This window comes from Nelumbo lutea, chromosome 1, assembly GCF_056320005.1.
Source record: "Nelumbo lutea isolate HS-2025 chromosome 1, American lotus-T2T, whole genome shotgun sequence".
Taxonomy (NCBI): domain Eukaryota; kingdom Viridiplantae; phylum Streptophyta; class Magnoliopsida; order Proteales; family Nelumbonaceae; genus Nelumbo; species Nelumbo lutea.
In genome coordinates this window covers 59,510,111-59,536,317 of record NC_142684.1, presented here as the reverse complement: position 1 = coordinate 59,536,317, position 26,207 = coordinate 59,510,111, and the positions used below count along the sequence as shown (strand labels likewise).

The following is a 26,207-nucleotide window of genomic DNA, read 5'->3' as shown; positions in this document are numbered from 1 at the left end:
AAAAAAAAAAACGGAACAATTTGTCATTTGGGGTATGTCATGATTTAACTATAACAAAAACTAGAATCATAATGTATATGGAGACAAAACAGATAAAAGCAATATTGATACGTACAAAATAACTCCTAGAGACCATAAATCAGCAGTATGGTTGTAGGGTTGTTCACGGACCAGCTCTGGGGCCATATACAAGGGAGTTCCTGATAGACATAGACAGAACAAGCTAGCATAATTAAAAAGAAAATAAGAACCACGAAGCTAGGAACAAATGATAGTCTGGGACAGAACAATCTGTGTATATGTATATGATCGCAAAGGGCTTTAGGACTGAAAGTACAAGTCTAAAATGTAATCCTACAAATAAATGCTAGATTTATGCTAGTTAGCATCATACTGCATATAAACATATGCACAAAGTTCGCCAGGTTAGAACCAAAAGGCATTTCCTAAGTGCAAGGAAGCAACAAACTTTGGTAACCAAGTTGAACAATTCTAACTAAAATCCTGCATTGAACAAAAGCCTAAGGCAGGGTCCCTTCAAAGATTAACAAATGCTCAACTCATTCCTACCTACTAAAGTGCTCAAGAATATAAATATATCATAAGGCAAAAGGACTATAGTCAATGCAGTTAAAACAACAAAGAAATCTACTGCACAACAAGAATGCTTCAGCTATTTAAAACCACCAAATTGGGTTGTATATCAAAGAAATGAAAAATAAAAGAGCATCATAGTCAATGGAAAACATAAAGACATTATTACGGTCCTTCAAGATAGTAAAAAAGAAATGCAAAATGTACAAACATATTGCTAACCTTTTATAGACCGCAAGACAACAGTATTGGTAGACATCGCTCGTGCAAACCCAAAATCACAAAGCTGCAAAATAAGCAATCTACATAAATGAGTTAAACTCCATTTTCATCATGAGGCTTAAGATCAATGAGCTTTGTTTGTTGTTAAACTTATGATCAACTGTGAGTTGTTGTTTAGTCCCTCTAATCGACGGTTCAAAGAGGGGCATGGTCGTTGACAGTGATAGTACTCAGAATTGAAGGTTTGTGATGGTGCATATATCAGATTGACTAAAGCATTACTGATAATAGTACCATTTGTTTGGTGAAGAATGAAGGCTGGATGTGTCAATCAATAAGTTTGTGAGTGCAGGTTGGTAGTAGGAAGGACTTTAGTATTCTGTATAGTGTAACATGAAGTTTCGGGTCTAGTTCTCAATTGTTTTTGGCTACAGGAACGGGATGCATTAGTTTGGAGTTGTAGTACAGTGAGTCCACATCTAAAGGAAATCATCCTTTGACTTATCTTGTAAAGACATAGCTTATTTTAGTGTGATTTCGAAACAGGGCTGGTCATGAACCTAGATTATTTCACTGTTCAAATGAAAATAATGTGCCTTGAGCAAAGGCGGTTGAAATGTTTCTCACTGCCCAAGGGAAATCAGGACGCATAATTGATCCTACATCTACTATTGGTTGTCCTGGATATAATTAATGGGTGCAATAAAACACACAGATTCTGACATGGCTATTTAACAAGGCATCAGAGATTAATAACACTAAGGCTCTTGGAAGCAGCAAAAGAAATTTGGGAACACGTACAAAGGCCACACTATGGCCAGAATAATGCCACTCAAATATATCAATAAAACCAAGACTACTTTTTGACAAGGTACAAGAGTATTGAATATTACTATTCAATTCTTCAAAATCTCAGGAAAGAGCTGAGTGTGTATCAGCCCCTTTCCACGGATCTAAGAATTCGCATGCAATAATGTAAACATTTAGATGTTGCAAGGTCGCTTTCTGGATTCCAATCAGAATATGAACCAATCAGTGCACAGACAAAGAAGTTGGATTAGGAAGTAGTGGTCTTACATCATTAGTGGTGTTTTGTGTTTTCTTCACACAGAAGAGTTTTTTCAGTGTAGAACGAAGACATGCTCCTCAAAATGCTGGTTTAGGACGAGGTAGTGGATGAGAGGAGGAAGGTGTGATAGAAGTGATCAAGAGAGCCACCAAAAAAAAGAGTGCACAATAATCGTAAGGTCATAAATGAAGCTCCAGCCCCCTATCAGCATAATTACCATTAATAGATGTTGCTCCTTCCCTTCCATTCCCTTTTCTTCTCTATTTCTTTTTTTCTTTCTTTTTGTTCTTTTGCTGTCTTTCTATGTGAGGCATGTGTGAGGCACATGAGGCATAAGCCTTTAGCACGCCTCATGCACAAAGTGTATGAAATGTACACCTCTTGCACATAGGCATAGACCTCAGTGCATTTTGGGGGCACCTCGCCTGTAGGCACACCTCTAGGCATATGCATCCCACGCCTTTTAAGACAATACTCCAACTCGTTGCAAATATAATCCATCCTACTGCAGCTTAAGCACTTGGTGCACAAATCAGCTTGTTGCAAATACACTCCAGCTTTTTCTTTCACAAAATGACAGTCAACTTCTATAGTTCTATATGTTTGGTCCTCTCATGATAGCTTGTTTGTCACAAAATACCCTAATGGGTTTGCCTACAGGAATGTTATCTCTTGGGGGAAATGCTTAAACTAGACTAATTCACAAGTGGTGTGTGTCATTGCTCTATACCAGTGTTTAAAAAGCGAAAGGCACAAAAAAAAGCGCAAGGGCAATTTTGCGCCCGAGGCACAAGGCACAAGGCAAGGCGCAAGCCTTTTTAAAGCACGGCGCAAAAATGTAAACTTAAATTTTAAGATAAATTCTTTAAAAGACATATTATTTCAAATTAATATACATAAACATTACATGTAAAACATATTTAAAATTAAAAATTAAAAATAAAATCAAGCATAACATTCTCTTATTGATAAATCAAGCATAACATATAAAACATATTCAAGCATTTTAACTCTTAATCTCTTTATTTTTAACCAACTGAATTACGTCAAATAGCTAATGTGAAGATAAACATTATGCATTCTTGATTCTACGAGCTGCCCTTTTACCAAGCCCCCTGAAGCAAGCCCAAACAAGTCCATAATCCATATTAGGATCTTAAAGTCTTAATCCCTATAAATAAAGGTTTTGAAACTTTAAGTGTTGTTTAAAAATATCTTTTATTAGGATGAATAAATGAGCAACATTAGCAAATATGGGGTCTTTGGAGCTTTGGTGAGTGAGCGAACTCACAAAATTATTCTCCTAAGAATCATTGGGTAAAGTTAAGTGTATGGATGACTTAAGCGTCATTAATGCATAGTAGGCTAACCATTTGGTCATTATGGCTAATCTAAAACACGTTTGTTTCTTTTCTAGATTAGAACTTAGATGTATCAATTTAGAGAAGTAGAGAACAAGAAGATAACACAAGTTTAGATAAGGAGAAAAATATTTGGCATGAACCTCCTTTTCACTATTTATAACCTTTTGCAACGATAGCATAAAGACCAGTTTACTCCCAAATAAATTTCAACACTAAAGAATCCAAATAATACAAATAACCAAAGTCGATAAGGATAAGGAAAAAATCCATGAGACCTTTTAAACATAAAATTCCCAAAACACAGACCATATGTTAATAAGAATGAGGTTGTGTTTAAAAACGAGAGGAGGAAAAAACATGTATTAATTATATAAGATTGATCACCCTGAGTCGCTTGTGTAAAGGGTGAACTAGCTGGCCTAAGGCAAAACACATACTCAACCAAAGAAATATATAATTCATTTCAAAGTGCCTCAAAAATCATGCATGCACCAAAAGGGGGAATATTCTAAAGATCATAAAGTTCATAGTGCAGCCTGGATGCACCTTTTGACAGCTTAACAAAAGCAAGGTAGGGTATTTCTCCAGATCGACCAACCTTAACAATGGATCCAGCACCAATGAGGATATTCTGCGGCTTCATATCCCGATGAATAATACGATTGGAATGCAGGTAATATAATGCCCTCACCTGAAATACCCAACAAAATTTAAGGAAAAAAGCATACAATTAGTGGATAATGATAAAAGCAAGTATCATATGAAAAACTTTCATGACATTAAACCAGGATTAGATAGGACAAATATTTCTACTGGAAGCAAAGACTCAGCAAGGAAAATACCAACTGTTTGGCAATTGCTTGAACTTGTTCTTCTGGAAGGCACTTATCATCCTCAAGAATCTCAAAGAGTTCACCCTGCATACAGGAAAGTGTCATTGTTGTCCATGTAATTAAGTATTTCCCATATTAGAAATTAATTACCTGAGCAAATTCTGTAACAACACAAAATTCTTGTGGGCTTTCGAATGAGTCAAGCATTTCAATTATATTTTCATGCTTCAATTTCCTTAGAATCTGCATGATCCAATAAACCATCAGGAACAGAAATATATATATATATTTGATGTGTGATCATTAATCAAGTCATATCCAAAAACAAAAATATGTAGAAATAATGCTTCAAAACACAAAGGTGTGAAGTGAACTTTATCTCAATGTTTTAACATTCAGAGGCATGACAAGGCATTCCACTATTTGGAGGCTGAGGCATATTTCAGAACATAAGAGGAATAAGACTCCTTAAGAGGAGGATGAGGAGGAAGAAGAGGAAGGAGGATTCTTTATAATAAAGATGTTTCATATTAAGAAGAATTAAGGTGCAAAACACTAGCTGAAAGGGGGATCTAACACCAAAGCATAAGCAGTAAGGTCCCAAGATTCCATTCTGATAAATAAAAAACCACAAAGAATATAGTAATTACTTTTGTTGACAGATGTGTGTTTATTCTTTATTTGTTATAAGTTATCACTTATAGGGCTTGGGCCATGGCCCATTGTTTCTTTTATTTATTATGTTTCTAGTTAGACGCCCTATTGGGGGTAAATTTGTTTGTCAAGTTTATGGTAAGTACAAATGCTGATGAGCTGGGTCAGCTAGGGATCCTTCCTGGGACCTGGCACCCCTTAGTCTTCTATCTTCTTCTTCCTTCTACTTTTACCTTCAAGAACCCTCCTTTCACTTCTATCTCGTTTTTCTTATCAATTTTCTTTATTTTTTGCTTTCTACTATTTTTTGTATATTAATGATTCGGAGTTTCATTGTGCAAAGTAGGTGAAAGTTGCATTCATCCTTATTGGGCCTGAGAGGTAAGTAAAGCATGAACATACTTGATACTTCTGATCTTTTCTTTTAAATTTTAGATTTTTTAAAACAATTATCCACGTCTATGAGACTTATTGTTCTCTCTCTCTCTCTCTCTCTATATATATATATATGTGTGTGTGTGTGTGTGTGCTTGCCATACATGATGGATACATTTTCATTGTACATCAATCACAACTCATGGCTCATAAGCAAACTATTCCTCACGTGTGTTGTGTGCACCTTGAAGTATCTCAAACTTTACAAACTAAACACATGTACGGAGAAGCCATGACAATGTTAAAATACAAGTGTGACCAACAAAGCATAACAAAGGTATAAAAAGATTATCTTGAGCTATCATTTAAGAATAATATCACCATTTACTCATGATAAGACTAAAGAAACTCGATTACAATTTATGAATGGATGGTAATCATGCCTCAATTGGTGAATAGTTGGAAAGAAAAAGACTTGTGATTTGCTTCATAAAGAGAAGATTACATTGGTCCCCCTCTCCCTACATTTCTACCCTTCTAATGCAAGTGGTGGGTCCATTTCCATTTACAAATCTCCTATCCTTTTGTGTCTTGCATTTGGGAGCAGTCTGCTTCTCTTTTTGGATGCAGGTGGACACCCCACAAAATGTGGCTGGACTGTTCAGGTAAGGACTAATTGATTTACCTAAAAGAGGGAAATTTGTGTGGAGGTCCACAAGAGCAACTGTTCTGTGGACTATTTGGGAAGGAAGAAACAATAGACTATTCAAGGAGCAAAATAGCACAAAGGATACAGTAACTGAAAAGCATACATTGAAGGTAGTGTATTAGATCCATTACTCCTTCCTCTTCCAATTCTAGGTTTGGTTGGAATTTGGGTCTGAGAAGGGCCGTGAGACACTCAAACTTTGATAGTATTTCGAGTCTCCTCCAACTTCTTGATGATGTTTTCGTAGACCCTGTTAAGGAAAAGTCTAGAATCTGGATCCCCGCCCCTACTGGCTCCTTCTCCTGAGCCTCCTTCTTTAAAGTGTTAAGCCAGTCCAATCTTGTAACCCCCCCCCCTTCCCTATTAATGAGGTTTGGTGCAGGCCAATTCCTCCCAAGGTTGGTAGTTTTTGCTAGGAAGCCTTTCTGGAAAGACTCAACATTAGTGATCTGCTCCAAAAGAAGAGACCTAATACTTGCCTGTCCCCTCATTGGTGTGTTCTTTGTAAAGCTGATGGTAAACTGGTTTTCATCTACTGGTATCTTGCCAATTTGCAAAGTCTATTTGGGAGTGGGCTTCCTCTTTTTTTGGGTGTACTTGGAATCCTCCATCAAATTTGCAAAGTCTTTTTGCTCCTTTTTTCAGGTGGCGTAAGGGTTGTACAGTGGATGAAATCCCTGGAGCTATTCATAGATTTTACAGTGGATGACATGCTGAGGAAGTGGGGTGACTTGCTAGTTGTTCCCAGGCTAAAGCAATAATGAGTGTGTCTTGGACTCCCCCACCTGAGGGTTTCATAAAACTAAAATTTGATGGAAGTAGCAGAGGGGGGCCATGGACAATCAAGAATTGGGGGTGTTTTCAAGGATGTGAATGGGGTTGTTTCTGCCATGTTCTCAGACCCAATTGGAGTGGGTGACTCTCCAGAGCTGAGATCCATGCAGTTATGGAAGGAGTCCAAAAAGCTAGGGAGATGAATATCAGAAAACTCATAATTGAAGGGGACTCGGAGGTGGTGGTAGGGTGGCTGAATAAAGACAATAATGGTTTATGGAGTTATAGCAATGTGAGGAAGAAATTCAGATCGTTGGTTCGAGAAATGGAAGTCAAAATCAATTGGGTAAAAAGATCAGCTAATTCTTTTGCTGATGGGTTAGCTAAACAAGGGGTGGACAAGGATTCAATGTTCTGGGCACAAATGTAATTTAAATTTCTTTTTTCTCTCTCTTTTTGTTTCCTTTCTTGGGGCTCAAGCTGAAATTGGAAGATAAGAAAGTTTGCCTTCCTCTTTGCAATTCTTATTGTGATAAATAATGAATTGTTTTATTGATCAAAAAAAAGGTAGTGTATTGGATCAAGACCATGAAACACTTCAAAACATTCTCAGTGGATTACATTATGAGAAATTGGAAGAATTGCAAATTTGGTGATCCTCACACCTTCTCAAATTGGAAGAATTGCAAAACACCAATTGCAATTTTTAAAAAGTGTCTACCTAAGGCACATAAAGGCACATAGGTGAGGCATACTTTAAGCTAAGCACCTCAATTCAACACAAGCATGGTCCTTTTCGAGATGCACATCTGGTGATCCTCACACCTCGGCAAGGTTCAAAATATCAATACGCCAGTAGTGGCATATCGGGTAGTATTGATAGCTTTTTTCTTTTTTTTTTGAGTTTTTTTCGAATCTGATTCAAAGAGGCTGGTTTAAGGTCCATCCACCATCTGAACTGGCCAAGACCCTAAAACACCCCCTATAGGGGCATATCAGGAAGCCCCCGATATGATACATATCAATACTTTGAACCTTGCAACTCGAGCCAAGCATGCACCTTTTATAAATTTGATTTTTTTAGTCACTCTTTTATATATTTTTATGTGCTTTATACCTTTGTAGTGGTCTATTAACTTCTAAATCACCTTTTTATTGGTGTTTGCACACTATTAAAGGTATATTGACTATTAAAATAAAAAAAATAGGACCACTTGAATACCTAAAAAGCTTGTTGCGCATAGGATCTCAAACAACAAAGTTCCACTGAATAAACTGTGGAGAGCTTGGATGTATGTTATTATAATAGTCCCTGTAGTATCTAGTATTTTTCTCTTAGTCCTTTATTTTTTTCCTCATTTCAGCGATTTAAGGCCTTTCTTGTAATTGTACATATTTTAATATGTACAACGCTCTTTGGGGTGGGGATCGATTCATTCTATTAACACCCCTTAACTCTTTGTGCTCTCTCTTGTTCAAACTGGTAGAATAACATGGCATCAGAGCAGGTTGGTTCTACCAGCTATTGATCATATTTGAAACCTTGAGTGTTGAAAGGCTGTTTCATGTTTGAGGAGCTTTTAGACTGCCATTGACTTCTATTTAAGGTTTGTCTGAAGGCTGTTTTGATCAGCCAAAGGAAGTACAGCTTTCCTGGAAAAGATGCCTGAAGAGTTGGTGTTTCTTTGACTTTTTCCAAACAGTTGATACAATCAGCCTAAGACTCCCAAGTTGGCATCGCCTAGCACTCTCTTATTACATGTTTGGTCTGATCAAGGTTTTGATCAGTTCTTAGAAGGGCTTTGATCCTCTCTTGAGATCAACAGTACTGCAAAATTCCTTTTTTGCACCGTAATCATTTCGGCTTTGCTGTTAAGGGCTTTCCTTTGAGGAACCCACTTTGTTTCAGTGTCGTGATATTCACTTTAGTACTTGGACTGTATCTTGATCTAGTTTGGCTGGTTGATCACCATATTTTTCTCCACAAAATCAATTTGAGTGTCGTCGCCTTGTTTTTGGATTGTATTCATTATCTACAATGGCTGAGAAGGTTGATATTATTCCAGTGAAATTTGACAAAATTAATTACAACATGTGGAAATTCCATTTTGAATTCATTGTTGAAAGAAAAGGATCAAAAGGTTATTTGAATGGGAAGGTTATTAAAACAAATGAAATGGATACCAAGGCTTTTTCGCAATGGAAGCTGGACAATGAAAAAATATTTTCCTAGATTTTGGATCCCATTGTGTCTCACATTGCTATACCCATAAAAAGGATGTGAATGGCTTATGAGATGTATGCCTACTTGAAGAAGGTTTACCATTAGTCTAACATGTCAAGACAACATCAAATCAAGTATTGGCATGTGGGTAGCATATGAACTAGATAACATCAAGGATTAAAATATTGATACACACCCATACACAATATGGGTTTCATTGCACAACAATATGGCCAATACTCTTTTTTTTATTTTTTATTTTTTATTTCATAATAAGAAGAGAGTCTCAGAAGATGTCTGAAACCCTTTTAGAGTTTTTAAAACATTTTTGTATCGATGTGTCCAAACGTATCTAGACCATTGTTTTAAAAGCAAAATGTGGAAAAAAGCACAAGGGCCATTTTGCGCCCAAGAAGCAAAGCGCAAGGCAAGGTGTGTGCATTTTCGAAGCAAGGAGTAAAACTACAAAAAGAAAATTCAAAAAAATTAAAAAAGCCAAAAAATTCCAAAAGGTGTGTACCAAGCCCCATAGCAAAACGGCGTTGCTGAAAGGAATAATAGGCATATCTTGGGGGTAGCTAGAAGCATTATGTTTACCTCCAATGTAACTATTCACTTCTGGGGTGATGCTATCCTCATGGCAGTTTATCTCATTAATCAAGTTCCTTCCCAGGTTCTTGATATGAGAACCCCCTTTTCCCTTCTATACCCAGACGAGGAGTTGTTCATTGTTCCCCTTAAAACCTTTGGTTGTACCTGTTTCGTTCAGCTTCTCGGGCCTCATCACTCCAAGTTTGAACCTAAGGCCTCCAAATGCATTTTCCTTGGTTATGCACAAACTCAAAAGGGTTATTGCTGCTATGATCCGGTTTCAGGAAACGGTTGTCTCCATGGATGTCACCTTCTTTGAGGAGACACCCTATTATCCTAGGGTTTCTTCTCAGGGGAGAGCAGTGAGAGTGGGGTTGTTTTGAGTTTCTTTCCTCAGAGGGAGAGCAGTGAGAGTGGAAGTGGGGCTGGTAGAAGTGGGGCTATTTTGAGTGGGGCTGGTAGAAGTGGGGATGTTTTGAGTGGGGCTGTTCCTTTACCTATTCCATTGGATGATGAAGGTTGTAATGGTGAGGGTGGTCAGAGGGAGCCGGAGTTGAGAGTCTATCACAGGCAATGCAGGCAGGTTGATCCTAGTCATCGACTTGCATTGCATCTTTCCATTCCGGAACTGATAAGGCTTATTGCACTGATCTTGGAATAGGGACATCGGCAATGGAAGTGAGATATGAACGGTAAGATGGAGACAGGCGATCATAGGATAAGAACTGTGAGATGTTGTGATCTGTAGAAGTGGTGCAATGTCGTTTCTTATCCTATGGTCGCATGTCTCCATCTTACCGTTCATATCTCACTTCCATTGCCGATGTCCCTATTCCAAGAACAGTGCAAGAAGCCTTATCAGTTCCAGAATGGAAAGATGCAATGCAAGTCGAAATGGATGCCCTGTTGAAGAATAATACTTGGGCACTGGTAGACCCACCAAAAGGAAAGAAACCGATGGGATGCAGATGGGTGTTCACTGTGAAGCATAATGTTGATGGCTCTATTGGAAGGTACAAAGCCCGGCTGGTTACAAAAGGGTTCACTCAGACTTATGGTATAGACTACTTGGAGACCTTTGCCCCAGTAGCCAAGATGACCACCATCCGAGTTCTGTTATCCCTTGCAATAAATCATTCTTGGCCCCTGTTTCAGATGGAGGTTAAAAATGCCTTTCTGAATGGAGACTTACAGGAAGAGGTTTACATGCAGTTGCCTCATGGATTCTATGATACAGAGACAGGTAAGAAGGTTTGCCGACTAAACAAGGCATTGCATGGTTTGTACTTGGAGACCTTTGCCCCAGTAGCCAAGATGACCACCATCCGAGTTCTGTTATCCCTTGCAGCAAATCATTCTTGGGCCCTGTTTCAGATATAGGTTAAAAATGTCTTTCTGGATGGAGACTTACAGGAAGAAGTTTACATGTAATTGCCTCCTGGATTCTATGATACAGAGACAGGTAAGAAGGTTTGCCGACTAAACAAGGCATTGTATGGTTTGAAGCAGTCACCTAGAGCCTGGTTTGATAGGTTCATATTAGCCCTTGGAAAGATTGGTTATGTACAGACCCAGTCAGATCGTACACTATTCATCAAGAGGAAATGACAATCATGAGATTGAGTCCCTCAAACAACTCTTTCATCAAGAGTTTGAGGTGAAAGATCTTGGTGCACTACGGTATTTTTTAGGTATTGAGGTTGCTAGATCCAAGCAGGGGATTTTTATCTCTCAGAGAAAATATGTTCTAGATCTGTTGGCGTAAACTGGATAGTTGGGTGTTAAGCCGGCTGATACACCCATCGAACAAAATCACAAAATTAGTTCAAAGGGCAGGGAGCCTCTTGAAGACAAAGTTATGTTCCAACGGTTGGTTGGAAAGCTCCTATATCTCTGCCTCACTCGGCCGAATATCAGCTATGCAGTTAGTGTTGTTAGCCAATACATGCACTCCCCTAGAACTTCTCATCTTCTTGCGGCAGAGAGAATATTAGCATACTTGAAGAGATACCCGGGTAGAGATATACTACTCAAGAACAATAATCACATGAGGGTGAAAGTCTATACAGATGTCGATTGGGCTGAGAGTGTTAATGACAGAAGGTCTACCTCTGGATATTGTGCCCTTGTGGGAGGTAACGTTGTCTCTTGGAGGAGTAAGAAGTAGAATGTTGTTTCGCGCTCCAGTGCTGAAGCGGAATACAAGTCAATGGCTAATGGAGTGGCTGAAATCTTATGGCTGAGGCCACTACTTGAAGAGTTGGGTATTGACTATGAAAAGCCCTTAATGTTGTATTGTGATAATCAGGCAGCTATTAATATAGCCCACAACCCAGTGCAGCATGACAAAACTAAACATATCGAAGTTGATCGACAGTTTGTACGAGAAAGGGTCACATCACAAGAAGCGTGTCTTTCGTACATCACATCTAATATGCAGCTCACAGATATCCTCACCAAGGTTGTACCAAGTAAAAAGTTAGAGGCAGACCTATCCAAGTTGGGAATGATAGATATCTTCTCCCAACTTGAGAGGGAGTTTAGAGAACACTGATGTGGGCCCCACTACAGTGGTCCCCACTGTGTTCGTAAGACAGCATGTGTAGTTATTTGTTTCAGTTATAATAGTGTCAGTTTGAGTCAGTTTGTTAATTCAGTTGTTATTTATTTCAGCTTTTATTTACTTTATTTATTATATAAGTACTAAGGGCATATGTGTCATTTCTATTGTGTACTAAACATAATCTATAAATAATAAGAAAGTGGTGGCGGCAGATCTGTTAGAATCTGTTCCTCCTTTCAACCACTTGTGTTCTCCTGTTTCTCTTCTATTCTCTCTTCTTTCTCTCACTTTTCTTCTATTTTGTAAACCTAAAACCTATTAGGATTCAAGACTGATTACAGTCTTGATCTTCTACTAAACCCTTAAGTAATTATATCGAAACTCATCATAAACACATTGCTACTGCCAGTGGTGAAAATTTGAGCATCATTGGTGGTAATGATTTGTTCCTTAAGCTTTCACCCTCCATTTCCTTTTCTTTACCAAAGCCTTGTTTGTCCCTAATCTTATCACTAGCCTTATTTTAGATTTTCAGTAGGCCAACTTGTTAATGAAGGTCATATTCTTACTTTCTCTCTCGATGGTTGCTTGATCCAGGACCATTGCACTAGTAAGGTGAAAGGGAAGGAGCGTAGGTTGGGCCGCCTATTTGCATTAAAGTTCAAGAAGTCACACACAGCTAAATCATCAACTTACTTCAGGCCTTCCTCATCTAATTCATTTTTGGGTCAAAGAAATGATGTGTGGAATTTGTGGCATGAACATTTGGGTCATCCTCGTTCTAAGAAATTGAAGTTTTCATTTGACTCTGGTTTTACAAGAAATAAAATTCCCTTTCTACATACTTTTGATACTTCATGTGTTATTGTTGTGAGTAAAAGCCATACTTTGCATTTTCCTTACAAATATAAACATGTTACTTCTCTATTTGCAATTATACATAATAATATTTGGACTTCATGTATTACTCCTTGGTGGGGATATAAGTATTTTGTATTATTCATTGATGATTGCACCAAGTAGACATGAATTAATTTTCTTCAGAACAAGTCAAATCTTCCCAACATTTTGGCTATTTCACACCATGATACAAGTTTAATTTCAATCATGTGTATGTATCCTTCATTCAGATTCAAGGGAGGCAAATTCAATGAAGTGGTCTAGAAATTGTGAGGACCTTATTACAACAATGGGCATGTTCTTAGTGTTGTAAGGACCATATTACAAGAGTAACATGCACCATATTCCTTTTGTGTGGAGGCAACTAGTATGGATGTGTTCTTGAACAACTACATTCCTACTTCATTTCTTGCTAATATATCTCCTTTTCAGATAGTACTCGGTCATCCACCAGAACTATCCATTCTTCATGTGTTTGTCATTTATGTTTCATGTATCTCCTTACTCGTGAATGCTCTAAATTGCCTGTTCAATCTACTATGTACCTTTGTGGATTATAATCCTAACCATAAGGGATTTCTATGTTATAATCTATTTGTCCATTGTATTCATATATCTCAGTGTTTTAAAAGTGCAAGGTGCAAAAAAAGGTGCAGGGGTCAATTTGCACCCGAGGCGGAAGGCAAGGCGCAAAAATCAAAAGAAAATTAAAAAATCAAAAAAAATCCCAAAAAATTCAAAATGCAAAAAATCAAAAAAATATATTAAACATTAAATTAATAAAAATATAAACTTACATTTTAAAATAAATGTTTTAAAAAACTTATTATCTAAAATTAAAATACATAAATAAAACATGTAAAGCATATTTAAATGAAAATTTAAAAATAAAATCAAATATATAAAACATTTTCAAGCATCTAAAACACATGATCTCTTCTTTTCTCAACTGCATTACTTCAAGTAGCTAATGTGATGTAAAACATATTACATTCCTGATTCTATGAGCTGCCTTTTTGCCATACCCCTCGAGGAAAGCCCAAACAAATCCACGTTAGGTCTTAAATTCTTAGTTCTCACACAAAAAATAATGATTTTATAGTTTTAATTGCTTGTTAAGAAGACATTTTATTAGGATGAACGGACCACCAATATTACCAAATAGGGGATTCTTGAAGCTTTGGTGGCTTGCCTCGAGGAGCGTGGCACGAAGGTCTGGGGGCGGAGCCCCCAACTCAGCCACTAGACACAAAAAAACCAAGAAAGCCTCAAATTTTCAAAAGGCGCTCAACAAGGCACACCAGGCGTACAACTTTTGAAAAGCCTACGCCTTGGACCTAGGCGAGGCATCTACCCTACAATATGCCTCACCTGTGCACCTAGCCACGCCTTAAATCAATGGTATATCTCTTAATGTTATTTTTCTTGAGCACATATCCTTCTTTGTTTGGAGTTGCTAGATTACTTGCTCCATTAGTTTCTGTTTTATATGACTTTGATTTACACAATACCTCCTCTTTTGAAGTTGTCAAGGATCTTCTCATCTTCTCTTGCAAGCGACTGCATGTTCCAGTCCCTAAGTCTACAACCGCCCTTTGTCCCAATTCAAATCGTCCCACAACTGCTCCTTTATAAGTGATACTCCTTTCAAATATTCCTAATATTTCATATACCCCTCTTACTCATGTTCATCTTTGCCATAGTTACTTGTTTGCTATCTTATCTTCTATAAATATTCCTTGTATCTACCAACAAGCCTATAGCAGCCCTCATTGGAAAGAAGCCATGGATACAGAGGTTCATGCTTTGCACGAGAATGACACTTGAAAACTTGTGCTTGCACCCTCAAATGCCTAGATTATTGGGAGGAGATGGGTTTACACCATCAAGTTAAAGTTTGATGGCTCCTTAGATAAAAAGCACATCTTGTTGCCAGGGGTACACAAGAATTTGGTATTGATTATAAAGATACATTTGCCCCAGTTGCCAAGATTACTACAACTCATGTTTTGTTGGCTTTGTTAGTTGTACACTCTTAATCCATTTATCAACTGGATGGGAAGCATACTTTCCTTCATGACCAGCTAAAGGAGGCAATGTATATGAAACCTCCTCTTGAGTATTGCAATGATCCTTCTCTTGTCTACAAGTTGAATAAGTCTCTATATGATCTTAAACAAGCTCCTCCAGCCTAGTTTGAGAAATTTTGTGATCTCATTGTTGTTGTTGGATATAGCGAAAGTTCTTATTATTATATCTTTATTCTTAAAAGACCTCAAGGTATCACAATCCTCATGTACATTGATGACGTAGTTGACAAGGGATGATGAAGAGGGAATTAGAACACTTAAATCCATTCTTCATGGTTTGTTTCATATGAAGGACTAGGGTGCTCTCGTAGCAATCTCACTTAGTTCTACGACTTTAAGGTCGAAAAAAGTGATCAGGGTCGATCTGTCCACACAAGTATGCTTCTAATCTTGTCATGTTGGTCAATCTTACTAATAAGCAAGTTGATACCTCTTTATATTTGAATGTCAAGTTATCAAAGTCCAAAGGTTCATTACTTCCTAATGCCACTATCTATCAACAAAGTGTTTTAAAAGCGCAAGGTGCAAAAAAGGCATAAGGGTCAATTTGCGCCTAAGGCACAAGGCGAGAGCACCTTTTTGAAGCAAGCTGCAAATTTTCAAAAATAAAATGCTAAAAAATCAAAAAATGACAGAAAAATCAAAAAATATTAAACATAATATTAATAAAAAATATAAACTTAAAGTTTAAAATAATGTTTTAAAAAACCTATTATCTAAAATTAAAATACATAAACATAAGATGTAAATCATATTCAAATGAGAATTTAAAAATAAAATCAAACATATAAAACATTTTCAAGCATGTAAAACCTCTAATCTCTTTTTTCGCTCAATTACAGCACTTCACATAGCTAATGTAATGTAAAACATATTACATTCAGGATTCTACGAGCTGTCTTTATGCCACGCCTCTCGAGGCAAGTCCAAACAAATCCACGTTAGGTCTTAAATTCTTAGTTTTTGTTAGTGTAGGGGTATTTCGGTCTTTATACCTAGATTAATGTTGCTAATCTATAATGTTGTGTTGGAACCAATGCTCCTAACTTAAGTAAGGGCACATAGGTCTTTCCAATTATTTTTAATAATATAAATACTGCATGGCCGACTGGGAGATGTTATGTTGAGTCTTCCCGTTCGAACCAGAATTTCTCTCTTCTCTCTTTCTCTCTTTCTTCCACCTTCCTCCTTCTACGTAACTGATCTCAGACAAACAAAACTCTAAGGCAGAACCGAATTATAACATGGTATCAAAGCAACTTGAATCTGCCTAGATTTCTGCTTGCCTAGGTTTTTATTCTCAGTGCACCCTATCTAGGGTTTTCCCTCTTTTTTCTGCATTCGATTGGAGATAAGTGAAAGGGCTGAAAAGGAGTGATCGCCCCCTTCCCTTGGAGGTTTCTATGCCTCCAGTCAGGTTGTATGTGGTCGGTGGCTGTAACTTCTGGGATCGCCCTCTCCTATTAGAGGAAGAATAGAGGGCCGAACTGTGTGTGCAGTGGCTGTCGTGTGTGGACTGATTTCCTGCCCGTATGGTTGTTACTTCAGTGATAAGGTAAGAGATCTCAGTGCATGGTATCTGTTATGGATTAAATACGAAGTGTGTTTCAGACCATGTGCTAGGGTTTCGGACAATAATGTGCTAAGGTTTACGCTAGTTTCTTTATGCATTTCGAAGGAAGAGATATGATCATATAGCAGTGAGATTTCAGGTAGTTGTAGGAGTAAGGTTTGTGGTGTAAAAAGCACACTTTTCAACAACAACAAGCGTTGAAATCAGTGTAACAGGTGTGATCTAGGTTTGTGGTGTAAAGAGCACACATTCCAGCAACAATAAGTGCTGCAATCAGTGTGACAGGTGTGACCTAGTGGTGTGTAGTGTGCAGATCTCAGTGATAATAAAACTCAACAAGTGTGCAGAATCGGTGATAACATAATGGGAGATAATAATGATTATAAACCTAGTGTGATGGTGCCTACAAACTACCTGAATGTTCAGATGACCTCCATTAAATTAAATGGAGAGAATTATGTGCCTTGGGCTAAATCTGTCGATGTCTTTCTGAAGGCAAAGAAGGAGGTAAAACACATCAGAGAGGAGAAACCCTCCTCTGACTCACGAGTATGAAGACTGGGAGCAAGAGGATGCTCAGATCATCACATGGTTGTGGAACAGTATGGAACCCAGGATTAGTGTGAACTTCATGTTTCTTGATACTGCCAAAGATGTGTGGGACCATGCGCAGAAATTGTATTCGGGGCAGGACAATACAACCTGAGTTTATCAGCTTTATCAAGAGTACTTTAACTTGCAACAGGGCAATCAGAGTCTTCAGGAGTACTATGCCAACATGAGGAACATACGTAATGAGTTGAATGTCTATCATCCTCTCACTTCTGATGTCAAGATTCAACAACAACAGAGAGAGCAGCTTGATGTAACCAGATTTTTTGTGGGACTAAAGTCAGAATATGAACCAGTACGGGCTCAGATATTAGGAGGATCAGCTCATCCCTCCTTAGAAGAGGTATTTGCTCGACTCCGGAGGATTTCTATCGGATCTACTGAGAACTCTAATATCTCAAATAGATTTGCCTTTGCTATATGGAGAGGTCGTGGTGTTAGAGGTGGAGCTAGGGGAGCTCAGTCTGGCCGTGGTGGTGGTAGAGATTCTGCGTATGGCCGAAGTGGCAATGGGGGGTCTACTCATAATCGTGGTGGTGATCGTACTGGGGGCAGAGATTCAGGGGGAGCCTGTGGTAGAGGATGTGGCTCAGGCCCGAGGAAGTGCACTCATTGTGGTATGGATGGACATATCATCAACTATTGTTATGATCTGCATAGTCCTCCCTCAACCTGGGCCAATCATGCCGTGACCGGTGACTCAATTTTCAGCTTTAGACAAGAGAATCATTCATCTGATCGGATGCCTCCTACATCCACAGATGGTCCCATGAAGGAGATGGTGAGTGTTCCCCGTGATGAATATAAGAGGTTTATCCAATCACAGCAGAACACGGCAACTTTCGCTCACTCTGGTATGGCTTGTCTAGCATCCACATCCAATCCCTGGATCATTGACTCTAGAGCCTCCGATCACATAACTGGAACTCCAGGTGTGTTTTCCTCCTTATCTCATTGCTCAACATCACAATCTATCACCCTTGCTAATGATTCCATATCCTCAATTTGTGGTGTTGGTAATGTTGACCTAGATCCCGTATCCCTCTCCTCAGTTTTGTATGTTCCTAAATTTCCATTTAACGTTATGTCTGTTAATAAGCCGACCAAATCACTTAACTGCTCCATTACCTTTTATCCTTCTGTGTGTGTTTTTCACGATCTCAAGACGGGGATGAAGATTGGTGGAGGGCATAAAGCAGGTGGACTATATTATCTTGACAGTGGTGGCGGTAGAATTTCAACAGCTCTCCAGTCATCTCTTTCTCCTCTGCAGTGGCACTGCCTATTTGGTCATCCGTCGCTAAAAGTCTTGAAGTCCTTGGTTTCGTCCTTGAGTCAGCTTTCTGTTTTGGATTGTGAGTCGTGTCAGTTTGGGAAACACCATCGTGTTCCCTTTGGTTCTAGGGTTGATAACCATGTGTCGAGTCCTTTTTCTTTAGTTCATTCAGATGTTTTGGCTCCTTACAAAGTGATGTCATATAATGGATATACAAATTTTGTCATTTTTGTGGATGATTTTTCAAGGATGATGTGGCTCTATTTAATGAAAAAAAGAAGTAAAATGCTTACCATTTTTCAAAAATTTTATGCTGAAATTCATAACCAATTTGATACCCACATCAAAGTTTTTCGTTTTGATAATGAGCGCGAATATTTATCCTCATCATTTCAAAAATACCTGGACCAACACGACATTATACATCAGACCTCGTGTACCTACACCCCACAACAAAACGGGGTGGCTGAGAGAAAGAATCGCCATCTCCTTGAAACAGCAAGATCCTTCATGCATCACATGCTTGTTCCCAAACCTTTTTGGAGTGATGCAGTGCTTACCTCTTGCTTTCTGATTAATCAGATGCCCACGTTCATCCTTGATGGTCATTCTCCGTTTCAGGTCTTGTTTCCCACTTTGTCTCTGTTTCCTCTTACGCCGAGAGTTTTTGGGTGTGTTTGCTTCGTCCATAATCTGAGTCCCAAGAATGACAAGTTTGATGCCCGTTCTCTCAAGTGCATCTTCTTTGGCTATTCTCGGACCCAGAAAGGGTATAGGTGTTACCATCCTGGCTCTCGATGATCCTTTGTGTGTGTTGATGTCAATTTCTTTGAGTCTACTCCGTTCTTTTTTGGGTCCGATGATTCTTCTTCCTCTTCTTCCACTTCCCGTTGTCGACCCTCCTTCCTTTGTTCCAGTCGTGACCAAACCCTTGCCTCTGGTGCCACTACCTATTGAGCGCCCATCAATCCGTCATGTGTATACACATCGCCCACGCGCACCAGCTACTACTCCTCCGACTACATCTCCGTCGACGGATCCAACACTAGACCCACACTTAGCATCTGAGCTTGATCTACCCATTGCTTTGCAGAAAGGTAAACGTACTTGCACCATTCATTCCATTTCTAATTTTGTTTCTCTTACTCACCTTTCCACTTCCCATCGCCAGTTTGTCACCCTGTTATCATTAGTTGTTGTCCCTAACGATGTCCAAGAAGCCCTTGCCTCTCCAGGGTGGTGCCGAGCCATGGAAGAAAAACTCTCAGCCCTTCATCATAATCATGCTTGGAACCTCACTGCTCTTCCTCATGGGAAGCAAGTTGTTGGTTGTAAATGGGTTTATACGATTAAGTATCTGCCTGATGGTAGTGTAGAACGCCTGAAAGCGCGATTGGTTGCAAAAGGGTACTCCCAAACCTATGGTATTGATTACACAGAGACCTTCTCACCGGTTGCTAAGATAGGGTCAGTTCGTGTTGTGATCTCTCTTGCAGCCATGTATGAATGGCCACTATATCAGCTTGATATCAAGAATGCCTTTTTGCAAGGTGACTTACTCGATGAGGTCTATATGGAGCAACATCCAGGGTTTGTTGCTCAGGGGGAGGATGGTAAGGTGTGCAGACTAAAGAAGGCTATATATGGGCTTAAACAGTCTCCTCGAGCATGGTTTGGTAGGTTTAGTGAGGTGGTAAAGAAGTTTGGTATGAAACAGTGCAAAGTTGACCATTTTGTATTTAGTCATGACTCTCCGGGAGGAAAAATACTGTTGGTGGTGTATGTAGATGATATTGTTATTACTGAAATGATAACATTGGTATTGATAGACTGAAGACTTATCTACAAGATCATTTTCAGACAAAGGATCTGGGTAAGCTAAAATACTTCTTGTGGATAGAGGTAGCAAAATCCAAGTATGGTATTAACCTGTGCCAGAGAAAATATGTGCTTGATTTGCTGAAAGAAACAGGCTTGTTGGGTGCCAAACCAACTGAAACACCCATGGACACAAATACCAAGTTAAACAATGATATGGGTGAAGTGTTTGAAGACCCTAACAGATACCGACAACTTGTGGGAAAACTGAACTACCTAACCATTACTAGACCAAACATCTCATTTGTGGTTAGTGTGGCAAGTCAGTTCATGCAAAAACCTATGATTCCTCGTTGGAATGCAGTTCTGAGAATTGTGAAGTATCTAAAAGGGGCTCTGAGTCGCGGTCTGATATACAAGAGTGGCGAAAAACTTGAAATAGAAGGGTATTCTAATGCTGACTGGGCCGGTTCTATGTCTGATAGGCGGTCTACTACAGGCTATTGCACGTTTCTGGAAGGTAACCTGGTGACATGGAAAAGTAAGAAGCATACGGTTGTGGCAAAAAGCAATGCAGAAGCAGAATATAGGGCTATGGCACATACCGCTTCTGAATTAGTGTGGTTAAGGAACCTTCTACAAGAAGTATGGTACAACATTAACACTCCAATGAAGTTCTATTGTGATAATCAGGTTGCAGTTCATATCTCCTCTAATCCAGTGTTTCCTGAAAGAACCAAGCACATTGAGGTTGATTGTCACTTTGTGAGGGAGAAGGTGCTGAATGGAGAGCTAGACACTACACATGTTATTACAGGAAATCAGTGGGTTGACTTATTTACAAAAGGCTTGAGTCGGGGAAGAGTGGACTACATATGTAACAAGCTGGGAGTATATGATATATATTCACCAGCTTGAGGGGGAGTGTTAGCTTAGGGGTATTTCTGTCTTTATACCTAGATTAATGTTGTTGATCTGTAATGTTGTGTTAGAACCAGTGCTCCTAACTTAAGTAAGGCACATAGGTCATTTCAGTTATTTTTAATAATATAAATACTGCCTAGCCGACTGGGAGATGTTATGTTGAGTCTTCCAGTTTGAACCAGAATTTCTCTCTTCTCTCTTTCTCTCTTTCTTCCACCTTTCTCCTTCTACATAACTGATCTCAGACAGATAGAACTCTAAGGCAGAACCGAATTATAATAGTTCTCACAAAAAATAATGATTCAGTTGTAATTGTTTTTTAAGAAGACATTTTATTAGGATGAATGAATGAACAACATTACCAAATTGGTGGGTCCTCAGAGCTTCGGTTCGCTCACTCACCTAAGCCTTGAGGGTTGTGGCACAAGGGTCCAGGTGGAGCCCCCAACCCAGCTATTATGTTCAAAACAAAGCAAAAAAACGTCAAATTTTCAAAAGGTGCACACCTGGGGTAAGGCACAAAGCGCATGAGGTGCACCAGGCATGTGCCTTTTGAAAGGGTTGCTCCTAGGACCTAGGCAAGGTGCATACCTTGAAATGTGCCTCGCATGTGCACCTAAGCACGCCTTTTAATCATTGTATCAACAATTTGTGGGGTCTCTCATTTATCTTACTATGACTCATACTGGCATCTCCCAATAGATCAAGTAGTCATTTGTCTATGCCCCCTGTCAACCTCACTTGACCACTCTTCATCAGATTATTTGGTATGTTCATGAAACATAATCACATGACTATTCTTTTTTCCTTCTCTCCCATTATATTGAGGGTGTATGTTGATGTCGATTAGGTTGGCTTCCCCAACAACCAAACGTTCTACAACCAGGTGGTGTGTCTTCATGGGTGAATGGCGATTCCCTCATCTCCTAGAAACTCAAGAAACAACAAATGGTCTCTAAGTCATGTACACAAGCAAAGAATAGAGCCATGTCATATGTTTATAGTGAGATTGTTTAGCTACAATCTCTCTTTAAGGATCTCGATGTTCATCTTCCTACCCCTATTCCTCTTTATTCTATCACCATTGCCTTAAACCCAGTTTTCCACAGAAGGACTAAACATATTAAGGTGAATTGTCACTTTATTAAAGACCCATTTCTTGCTAGTTCTATTTCACTTTCTCATGTGGCCTCAAATATGCAGATTGCTAATATCTTTAATAAGGCTATGATGAGATGTAAACATCTCTTTCTTGTGAGCAAACTAATGCTTATGACTCCGTAACAATTTAAGGTGGAGTGTGGAGAGTTTTGATTCACTGCATAATAATAGTCCATATTGTATTTTGTATCTTTTTCTTATTTTTTTTATTTTGTCCTCCTTTCAACTCCGTAAGGGCTTTCTTGTAATGGTATCAGTGTTTTAAAAGTGCAAGGCGCAAAAAATGTGCAAGGGCCAATTTGCACCTAAGGTGCAAGGCAAGGTACGCGCCTTTTTAAGAAAGGCACAAAATTACAAAAAAAAAAGCTAAAAAATCAAAAAAAAATCAAAATTTTCAAAAAAATGCCAAAAACATTTTAAAAATTGCAAAAAATATTAAACATAATGTTAATAAAAATATATACTGAAATTTTAAATAAATGTTTTAAAAAACCTATTATCTAAAATTAAAATACATAAACATAACATGTAAAGCGTATTCAAATGAAAATTTAAAAATAAAAGCAAACATATAAAGCATTTTCAAGCATGTAAAGCCCACAATCTCTTTTTCTCCTTAATTGCATTGCTTCAAGTAGCTGATGTGATGTAAAACATATTGCATTCTTGATTCTATGAGTCGCCTTTGTACTACACCCCTCGAGGCGAGCCCGAACAAGTCTATGTTATGGTATGAAATTCTTATTTCTCACATAAAAAATAATGATTTTTTAACTTTAATTGCCTTTTAAGAAGATATTTTATTGCAATGAATGAATGAACAGCATTAGCAAATAGGGGCAGAAAAAAAGCGCAAAATTTTAAAAAGGCGCATGCCTGGGCTGAGGCGCAAGGCGCATGCCTAGGCACACAAGGCATACACCTTTTGAAAGGGGTGCGCCTAGGACCTGGGCGAGGCGCATACCCCAAAATGTGCCTCGCCTGTGCACCTCAAGCACGCCTTTTAAATCACTAAATGGTACATATTGTAAAATAAAAAAGGTCGTTTGGGGGTTCTATTGACACCCCAAAGCTCTTGTCATCTTTCTTGTTCAAAATAGTAATATAACATAAACAAGAATAGCACCAGTGTTTCAAAAGCACAATGCACAAAAAAGGCATAGAGCCAATTTGCACCCAAGGGCACAAGGCAAGACGCAAAAAACAAAAAAAAATGCTTAAAATGTCAAAAAAAATAAAAAGTTGCAAAAAAATCAAAAATATTAAACATAATATTAATAAAGAAAATAAACTCAAATTTTAAAATAAATGTTTTAAAAAACCTATTATCTAAAATTAAAATACGTAAACATAGCATGTAAAGTATATTCAAATGAAAATTTAAAAATAAAATCAAACATATAAAACATTTTCAATAATGTAAAACCCACAATCTCTTTTTTTTCTCAATTGCATTACTTCAAGTAGTTAATGTGATGTAAAACATATTACATTCCTGATTCTACGAGTCACTTTTGTGCCACGCCCCTCAAGGCAAGCCCAAACAAGTCCATGTTAGGGTCTTCAATTCTTAATTTTCACACAAAAAAATAATGATTTTATAATTATAATTGCCTTTTAAGAAGATATTTTATTATGATGAATGAATGAACAACATTAGCAAATAGGGGGTTCTCTAGGTTCAAAAAAAACAAAAAGTTTTCGAAAGGCACACAACTAGGCTAAGGCACAAGGCGCATCAGGCATGCGCCTTTTGAAAGTGATGTGCCTAGGACTTGGGCAAGGCGCCTACCCAAAATGCACCTCACCTGTGCACTTAGGCACGTCTTTTAAATCAATGAATAGCACTATTGATTTCTGATCCCTAACACTAAAATAAAGTGGACAACGATTAAAATCATAAAATCAATTCCATTATATGTACAAGCAAAAAAATCAAGCCAATGGCATTGCATCCAAACCCATCACATGGGGTTGTATGGAATTGCTCCAATAGGCCTTTTTGTTGTTTCACCCCAATGGGCCTTAAGAAATATCAATGTAAATGCCCCAACCTCTCAAGATTAGAAATGCAAGGTGTCTAACATCTGAAAGCTACTTTACATAATGCAACTAAGTGGTATAGAAAAACATCAACATTTTCACATACTTGAGTTGTTGAGTGATTGAAGCAATTTGGTATGTTCCACATTTATATGCTTTCACTAATTTGTTTTATATTTATACATTTACCTTGATTAGAGACAACAGGCTTTTTAAAATGTCTAATTGCTTTCAAAATTCAAGTTTTCATATTCTTATGTATTAATGTTTTTTTTTTTAGTCTTTCTCTAAAATTTGTGCTTTGCTTTGTCAATGTGCAGTCTCACCTTGCATCTTGCACATGAGGCACTAGAAGGCCCTTGCACCTCTTAATGCAATTGCCAAATAACTTGCAAAAGAAACACTATAAAGGCACAATCAGCTACTTTTTGGCTTCGAACAATATAGCAGTACTTCTTTCTTAGAGTTTAAGCCATGAATCAATTTCGCTTACACTAACTTACAAATTTCCATGGTTAGGATGGTACTGTTATATTTCATATAAGAATCTAAAAATTAATTTGTCTTCATAAACAGATCAAGCTATACATAAGATGAAACTCTGAAAAATAAAACCGATCTGGAAAACCGATTAAGGGTCAATACTGCACATTGGCACTTTGACAAGATGGAGTAAAAAAATTGGGATCTCCTACAGATTTTGTGCTTTTTCCATGGAGCATCAGGTTAAATACAAGTAATCTAATATATAACTAATGTTCATTGAATTAGTTATGTCAACTGACCACTCTTATCTGGCTCTCCCCGTCTTCATGGTTAACCAGCTCATTAATTTAGAATGATAAATCCTCAAACAAGACAGCATTTTGGCCAAAGTCTCCAGAAAACATAAAGAAGAAGAAGAAGAAGAAGAAGAAGAAGACGAAGAAGAAGAAGAAAAAAAATACTCTATCAAAGGCACTACAAAAATTACCTCAATTTCCTGCCTTAAGTTATGGATGTCTTTCTCGCTTTTGCCATGCTTCATGATGAATTTCATTGCAACAGTCTGTACGTCAAAATAAAACCAAAAGCAACAGTAGATGAGGATCCTAGAACAACTCAAGCTACACAGCAGAACTGAAAATGCAACCAATACCTGGCCTGTATACTTCCGCCTTCCCTTGTATACCTTCCCAAACGAACCTTCTCCGACCAGCTCTATCACATGGTAGTCCTCGACACCCATCTTTCGACTACGCGAATCGAAGCTTATTTTCCGTCAATGCCTACTAGAAGATTATCAGAATAATGCAACAAATGACGCAGATTCTATCTACTGATGGGGCTTCTTGAATAAATAGAACTACGAGGAACCGACCTTTACGGAACCCTAATATGCAGAAGAGAAAAATCAGCACGAAGAGGATAAATGGCAAATGCCAGCGAGAGTGGACTTGACGAACTCGTAATATCGGGATCTGTTCTTCGAAGGTCCCTGTCGCAGCTTCACGATCTCCTTCGATTTGCAGTTTCGAGGCTTGTAGTGAAGATGGAGAGAGCGAGACAGAAGGATCGAGATGGTTGATTGGGTGATACCGTGATGGCGAGGTTAGAATTCGTTTTTCAATTTTCTTTTTTGAAATTACGAAGCGCGGCCGAAAGGCGCGAATGGGGATGAAAAAATAATAATTAGGATAATGTGAAAATGCGAATGTGGGCATCATGATCTTTTTCAGCCCGGCCCGGAACTTTCAATCTTGGGTCTAGATTTTGTACAGTCCCGGTCCGGTCCAAACTCACAAATTTTTTTATACAGAACTTAGACCAGTACTTTAGGCCCTATAGCTGACCCCGGG

The 26,207-nt window shown here is 38.3% G+C and overlaps 1 protein-coding gene across 4 annotated transcripts in view; it reads right to left on the bottom strand.

The window, feature by feature from the left end:
* FU (kinase family with ARM repeat domain-containing protein) overlaps positions 1-26,004 on the bottom strand; it is a 54,394-nt gene extending 28,390 nt beyond the window's left edge. Inside the window, exons 1-8 of one of the 4 annotated variants that reach the window (XM_088977387.1) lie at positions 25,730-26,004; positions 25,508-25,637; positions 25,343-25,417; positions 4,233-4,325; positions 4,092-4,166; positions 3,848-3,940; positions 817-880; positions 116-200 (exon numbers count right to left, since the gene is read on the bottom strand). In XM_088977387.1, coding sequence (XP_088833513.1) covers positions 116-200; positions 817-880; positions 3,848-3,940; positions 4,092-4,166; positions 4,233-4,325; positions 25,343-25,417; positions 25,508-25,597 — 575 coding nt within the window. In that variant the 5' untranslated portion in view covers positions 25,598-25,637; positions 25,730-26,004. Of the gene's footprint in view, positions 1-115; positions 201-816; positions 881-3,847; positions 3,941-4,091; positions 4,167-4,232; positions 4,326-25,342; positions 25,418-25,507 lie in introns of all 4 variants that reach the window. The other 3 variants (XM_088977401.1, XM_088977395.1, XR_016109775.1) reach the window with 3 other exon arrangements.
* Positions 26,005-26,207: the final 203 nt, after the last annotated feature.